The sequence below is a fragment of the Octopus sinensis genome, linkage group LG5 (genome assembly GCF_006345805.1).
Source record: "Octopus sinensis linkage group LG5, ASM634580v1, whole genome shotgun sequence".
NCBI classification, from domain to species: Eukaryota; Metazoa; Mollusca; class Cephalopoda; order Octopoda; family Octopodidae; genus Octopus; species Octopus sinensis.
Window position 1 is genome coordinate 84396300 of NC_043001.1, and position 7500 is coordinate 84403799.

General features: G+C 38.8%; 1 protein-coding gene across 1 annotated transcript in view; it reads right to left on the bottom strand.

Annotated features, from left to right (window-relative positions):
- LOC115211974 (protein-glutamine gamma-glutamyltransferase K) overlaps window positions 1-7500 on the bottom strand; it is a 114711-nt gene that overhangs the window by 17452 nt on the left and 89759 nt on the right. Inside the window, exons 7-9 of the mRNA XM_036503138.1 lie at window positions 5337-5455; window positions 4074-4181; window positions 2453-2627 (exon numbers count right to left, since the gene is read on the bottom strand). Coding sequence (XP_036359031.1) covers window positions 2453-2627; window positions 4074-4181; window positions 5337-5455 — 402 coding nt within the window. The remainder of the gene's footprint in view (window positions 1-2452; window positions 2628-4073; window positions 4182-5336; window positions 5456-7500) is intronic.

The following is a 7500-nucleotide window of genomic DNA, read 5'->3' on the forward strand; positions in this document are numbered from 1 at the left end:
ATTTATGTATTTTTATTTCTACTTTCATTCTCCTATTTCCCTCTATACTCCTGTTTTCCAACTTTTTCCAAAACAACTCCTTATATTCAACTCTAATATTTCCCTCTAGCCGTCTCACAATATCTCTGATGAAGGGATATCCGAGAAACAGCTGTAAGACAAACCTTCTCTTTATAAATGACCTAAAAATTCCACACAGCCTTGACTTTGTTGTCTCATGTTATTTTATATAAATATATATATATATATATATATATATATACACACACACACACAAATACACACACACACAGATACACACACATACACACACATATATATATATATATATATATACACACACACACAATATATTATGGTTGAAAGGCTCCGATTTTGAGTACTTAGAATCACTCGTTTTCGATTATCAGTTGGTAAACCGGACCTGGTTTCCTTTTGAAATATCAGCTGTCTGAATTTTCTGGTTTTTTTGGGTTTTTTTAGATATGATTTAAAAGTTTGAAGAAAATGCTTCTCTTTATATTTTTGAGTTTAAAAGCCTTTGTGAACGGCACGTGCAAAACGGCTGCTTCAAACAACCGTTGATTTTATTCCTTTCTGTTCTTGTGTTAATATTATCAGGTTTAGTGAAAAGAATTTTCACTAATGATTTTCGGCAACTTGTAATCTCCATGATATATCATCAATTGAGTACAACCTGTTGTCCAATTATTGCTGAATTGTTTGTTGTTTATTTTCGTATATAACATATAAACATAAAATGAAGCAATAATAAATCTCTGAACAAGGTATAAAGAATAAGTCCTGATAGGACACAGAAATGTGTCAATAGCCAGCTGGAGAAAATGTTCTCCTGGGGCTACAAGCTACAGTAGCATCCACCCTTAGCGTTTAGCCACATTTAAGTGGCAAATATACTTCACAAACATAAAATGTTTATCCTTTATTTTACAATTTAGTTAATGCGTGATGAAAAAATTTCAGTTAGAACCATTTTACGCTCCCTGTGGAAAAAATGGGCAAGAGCAGCGGCAAAAGGAATTAATGATGTTGAAGCCAAGATGCAATCAACGAACATGTGGTACAAAACTGGTTCAGATGTTTCAAGAACAATGACACCAACCACGAAGAAAAGCCAATATCAGGGAGATCTGTCCTGAGCTTGAGGTAGCTGTTTTCGCAAGTGTCATTCACGAAGGAACATAACGATAAATATTTTATTCAAACTTTCATATAACAGGAGTGGCAGTGTGGTAAGTAGCTTGCTTACCAACCACATGGTTCCGGGTTCAGTCCCACTGCGTGGCACCTTGGGCTAATGTCTTCTGCTATAGCCTCGAGTCGACCAAAGTGAATTTGGTAGACGGAAACTGAAATAAGCCCGTCGTATATATGTATATGTATGTATGTGTTTGTGTGTCTGTGTTTGTCCCCCCAACATCGCTTGACAATCGATGCTGGTGCGTTTACGTCCCAGTAACTTAGCGGTTTGGCAAAAGAGACCGATATAATAAGTACTAGGCTTCCAAAGAATAAGTCCTGAGGTTGATTTGCTCGACTAAAGGCGGTGCTCCGACATGGCCGCAGTCAAATGACTGAAACAAGTAAAAGAGTAAAAAGGTAAAAGAGTATTCAAACATGAGAAATCTAGAGTCGGAAACGAGCAACTTAGAATACTGAAAATTGGAGCTTTTTACTCTACGTTTGTATTCTCATTCCCGATGAAAAACATCATTGAAAAGCAATTTACGATGATATGTCTTCAAAGGTGACATCTCTTATAGACATGCTATGTTTGAAAATACAATACACGTCGGAAAGAGACGAAAATCGTATTAGCACCTGCTATAAATAACGCCAGATGTATTTTCACCTCGTTGGGCCTAACCAATAGCGTGTACTCACTGCCAATGACAAAGCTAGATTACATTTGTTGCCACCGATATATTGGAAACAGTGAATAAAACATTCGTTGCTAAATAAAACAATCACCTGGTTGAGTAAAAATCTTTTATATACAATAGAAGTAGTACTGAATTAAAATGGCCATCTGTGTATCATATTCAAGATAAATATATCTCTGAAGGGCAGTTTACAGCGGTATATACTGTGGTTTTAAATACTGCACATTCCTAAGAGATGGTATCCCTGGGAGAATAGAGGAAAAATTGACCGGTACTTAGCTTTGTCAGTCTCAAAATTATGAAAGACAAAGTTAACTACACAGGGTTTGAACTCAGAAGGTAAAGAGCAGGAACAAATATGGCAAGGCATTTTCCAGACACAAGCAATTCTGTCACCTCTACCATTCATTAATATCACTTTCGCTCTCATTTTCACTTCTAGTTCATTCTATAATTTTCTGTGCATATTGATAACTTACGTCATGTAACTATCGTCTACCCTTACAAATATTGGCTTTGTGGTTAGACAAAACTCAAATATTACCAACCTGTGGTTAGAACACCAGAGAATACCCAACACTGGCCAAATTTCACTGGTCTCTTGGTCTTGAAGTATTCTTGAAAAATCGCAGCACTGCCTGTCCAAGCCAGAGGAGACTTTCCACCTGTATACACTCCTGACCAGTTGCCGGTTAAAACTCCGTTGTCATCAGATGAATTTATCTGTTCAAAAGATAAAACATTATTGTTACAACGCATAACACTATAATGGATTACTAAATTTTCGTAACTTTTTCATAACTTCACCCCAATCATTGTCACATTAATCAATGACAATCCGCGTTTTCATTCTTTGAAGGCGGCGAGCTGGCAGAAACGTTAGCACGCCGGGTGAAATGCGTAGCCGTATTTCGTCTGCTGTTACGTTCTGAGTTCAAATTCCGCCGAGGTCGACTTTGCCTTTCATCCTTTCGGGGTCGATTAAATAAGTACCAGTTACGCACTGGGGTCGATATAATCGACTTAATCCGTTTGTCTGTCCATGTTTGTCCCCTCTGTATTTAACCCCTTGTGGATAGTAAAGAAATAGACAATCAGCGTTTTCATTCTTTTTTTTTAAATGCCACAGTTATCACGTCAGTATTGAGCTGATAATAAATTTCAATTGTAATGTCTTACTATATATCCGTATCCACAGTTAACTTTTCACTTTTTCTCGTGAGTCACGTACCGAAACCTCACATGTAAAATTTTACTGTAACATTCAGCCAATAATGGTTTCAAATATTGGCACAAGGCCAGCAATATCAAGGGAAGGAGTAAGTCGATTACGTCGACTCCAGTGTTCAACTGGTACTTATGTTATCGACACCGAAATGATGAAAGTCGAAGTCGACCTCGACGGAGTTTGAATGCAGAAAGTAAAGGCGGACGAAATATTGCTAAGCACATTTTTCCGGCGCGCTAACGATTCAACTAGCCCGCCGCCTTGAATTCAGCTAATAAATATTAATTTTAAATTTAGATCCAAGTAATATATATATATATATAAAGCTGAAGTTGTCTGTGTGTGTCAGGTTTGGTAGCCTTCAACTAACACTATCTCCTCCGAGACGCTGCGGCGCAAGTTGACCAACATTGAGAGTATGATAGAAAAAGGCTTGCTCTTCATTCCGTAGAAGAAAAAATTCAAATCGGACCATGTTAAGATCAAAAATTATTTACGTCAAAAGGTGCATTTTTCCAGCTTAGTTTTTAATTATTTGCTTTGACCCTAAATGCCGAAGAGGCTGGGTCGATCCACACTTACAAGGAATTCGGACTGAAAGTAAAAAATAAAAGTAACTCCGATTGCCTTCTGTGAACAGATCAGTGCACTTAGCTGAAAATGTGTACCAGGGAGCTTTATAGTTGCTGGTACTCATATTCAGCTGAATATCCTAGAGCAATTGTTCAAGGTTTCTAACAACGTACAAAAATATGTGATACTCTGATAATAAACTCCTTGTCCTCATTTGCTTTATTTACACACACACACACACCATCGCACTTACACAACTGTTCACATACACACGCACAAATACGCATGCACACTAAAACACGCACACACATGACCATATACATACACATACATTATTATTAAGGGAACAACCAGAGTTATGTACTCACCAATGCTGTCAATTTTCGTGTGACTAACACAGGATTTCTGCGTGCGTGAAGCGGAAGTTCTGATTCCTCTAGAAGATAGAGAACGCATTCCAACACATCATCGGAAAACTACAGGAAAATATAGAAATCGAAAGAAAAAAATATATATTTAGTTTCGCATAGTTAATCTAACACAAAACTCATGGCTGAAGACGCTTGCTTCTAAGTAAGTGTCTCTACTAAAAGCACAAGGACATCAGATTTCAAGTGAGTGGGATCCAGTACTTGACTGGTACTTTATTTTATCGACCTCGGGGGTGGGGGATTGAAAGGCAAAATTCATCTCGGTGAGGTTTAAATCAGAACGTAAAGAGCCAATAGAAATACTGATAAGCAATTTTCACGATACTCTAACAATTGTGCCGGCTTAACATACCTGTAGTTTCCAATTTAGATACAAGACTTGCAGTTTTGAGGAAAGAGACAGGTCAATACTATTGATCCCAGTATTTGACCGGAATATTACTTTATCGACATAGTAGAGAAAAAGAAGAAAGATAAAGTCAGCCTTGTTGGGATTTGAACTCAGAACGCAAGGAACAGTATAAAATACTGGCAGACATTTACCCCACGCACTAATGATTTTGCCAGGTCACTACTTTTCTTTTATCGAAATAATAGTTTCTGATTTGGACACAAAGCCAACAATTTTGAGGGACTTGACCGGCGCGTAAACCCTAAATCTTGATCGGTACTCAAGTTTATTGATACGGAGGAGGGGACAAAAGGTAACGTAAAGGCAAGCAGTATTCCAACTCAGAATGTATATAGCCGGAACATATAACGCAATACATTTATTGGGAAGTTCTCGAGCCGTTCTTACATTGAAATAATAAAATTAACTTCTAGCCTTGGCATAACACATAACAATGCAGCTTTCGCTGGAATTTCAAACGTGTTTCGTGGGGTGCTACCACAACAGCTCCTTTATAGGATCCAGTTAGCTCAAGACATCATCAGGAGGAACCAGGTCCGTTTTGACGTGGTGGAGCCCCCCCCCCTTCGGATGTATCTTCAGCTCTGGTGTTGGGTGCATATCTTCTTTCTTCTGTTCCCTGGCCTCTTCGCTGTAGCGTCAACGAGTGTCAGCGGGCGACTGACTGTCTTATCAAATTTCCCTTTAAATACCTGCTGCAGGCTCCGCTCCAGCAGGCAGCCCCAGCAAGTTGTTGCAATGTAAAACCGTAATTTAACCCAACCAGTTCTCTGCATAAGTGTTTTTACCTGGCGAAAGTTCCAAGTTTTTCCGAAGATCTGATGTGAAGTACCCACATAAATCTTTCCTGATTCACGCATGACATATTCTTTACGTTCCGCCTCGTCAGCCATGTAAACTTCATCACCTGGAAGTAGAATAGTACACGTACATTAAATAGGCATCGAGGGAAGATGGCAACATAATTGTATTGGTATATATTCCAATAAGTACATAACATGACAGACACAGATTGTTAGATTCAGGAAACTGCGAGAATATTACATACATTTTGGCGAGTAGGATTAATACCCTATCCACACCAACGCTACGACCCACAATGGAGACGTAATGAAATGATTTCGCGCAGCTGTTTAGATGCTGATTGCTGGCCATGGATGAGTGAACTGTCAGCTTGTTTGACAACAGTACTATGTGGTACTATATATACATATGTTTGTGCATTATATATATATATTATATATATATATATATATATATATATTATATATGAACAGGGTGCAGTGAATATATGGTCGTCTAAATTGCGCAAAAGTGAAAATAACACTTTCTCATTTTAACAGATATATTTACCAAAATTACATAAAAATATGTTGAAATTCTAAAGAGTAAACTTGGTCAAAAAAAGTTGCCACTAGTTTCAACCACGGCTTCCAGACCACTTCGGAATCTCCTGAAACTCTTCTGGATGTTCTCTTTGTTTAAGGTGGTGAATGCTGCCTTAATCCTTGCCTTCAGTTCATCCTTGGTGTTACAAGGAGTTTTGTTGGTCTCTTGTTCAACTGCACCTCACACACAATGAATCAAGGGGGCTACAGTCTGGGGAGTTAGATGACCAGATGTTAGGGGTGATGTGGTTGCAGAAATTGCCTGACATCCATGACTATGTTCTCCTGCTTGTGTGGTATGGTACAGAGGCCTGTTGCCAGACATAGGGGTCATCCAGCAGCCATCCACTTGATTCAGAGCAGCACTTCCTCTTCCAGGTACTTGATGTAGGCCTCCGTGTTGAGTCTGAGGCCTTGTCGAAAGATGAATGGAAGCATAACGTCACCATTTCATTAGTGATCACTCCAAACGCCATACTGTTGACTGGATATTCGATTTTTATCACTCTCGATATATGCACTGTCCTCAGATTGACACTAAACACTCTGAAATGTTCGTATTAGAGGTTCCGGCGCGAATGCCAAACAGTACAACATGTCGCTTCCAAATTCCTGGCAGAACGAACCGTGTCATGATGCTGGCTGTCTTTCTCACATGCGGTGCCCAACTGCCCCCAGTATACTGCGTAGTCGTTAAGATCAAAACAAACAATGTGCATGCGTGAAATTAAAAATATAAAATGGCAACAATTTACCCATCGCACCCTATATATCTATATACATACAGACATCTAGATGCATGTGTACAAGTGCGTGAATGTGTGTACATTGTGTAATTATGGTTTTTGCGTGTATATACCAATACATACCAATCTGAAAGGCGCATGGCTCAATGTTTAGAGCATTGGGCTCACAATCATGAGGTAGTGCGTTCGATTCCCGGACTGGCCTGCGTGTTGTGTTTTTGAGCAAGATACTTTATTTCCTGTTGCTCCAGTTCACTCAGCTGTAGAAATTAGTTGCGACATTACTGGTGCCGAACTGTATTGGCCTCTGCCTTTCCCATGGATAACATCGGTGGCGCGAAGAGGGGAGGCTAGTATTCATGGGCGACTGCTGGTCTTCCGTAAACAACCTCACTCAGACTTGTGCCTCGGGGGGAAACTTTCTAGGTGCAATCTCATGGTCATTCATGACCAAAGGGGTCTTTACCCCTTATATACCAATATAATGGTGCCTTCCCTCCTTCAAAAGTATGTCCTCATACTAGGAGATAGAATATGAAATTTGTTTTCAATTTTTATCTCCTGCATAGAGAAATTATTGAGAATCGTTGAATATCACAGCACTTAGTAATTCGCTTTTGGTTAAGGTTTAAATAGTCTAATTAACGAAGGAAAATGTTTTCATCTTAATGCGACCGAACTTGGTTAAATGACCGATGCTGGTAATGTAGTTTTCATAATTAAGTATTTCATTAAAGTTGCAATTAATTTTGAAATTACATGCTATACATACGCAAATATACAAGCATAGACACACGAATGCGCGCGGAAACATTTAT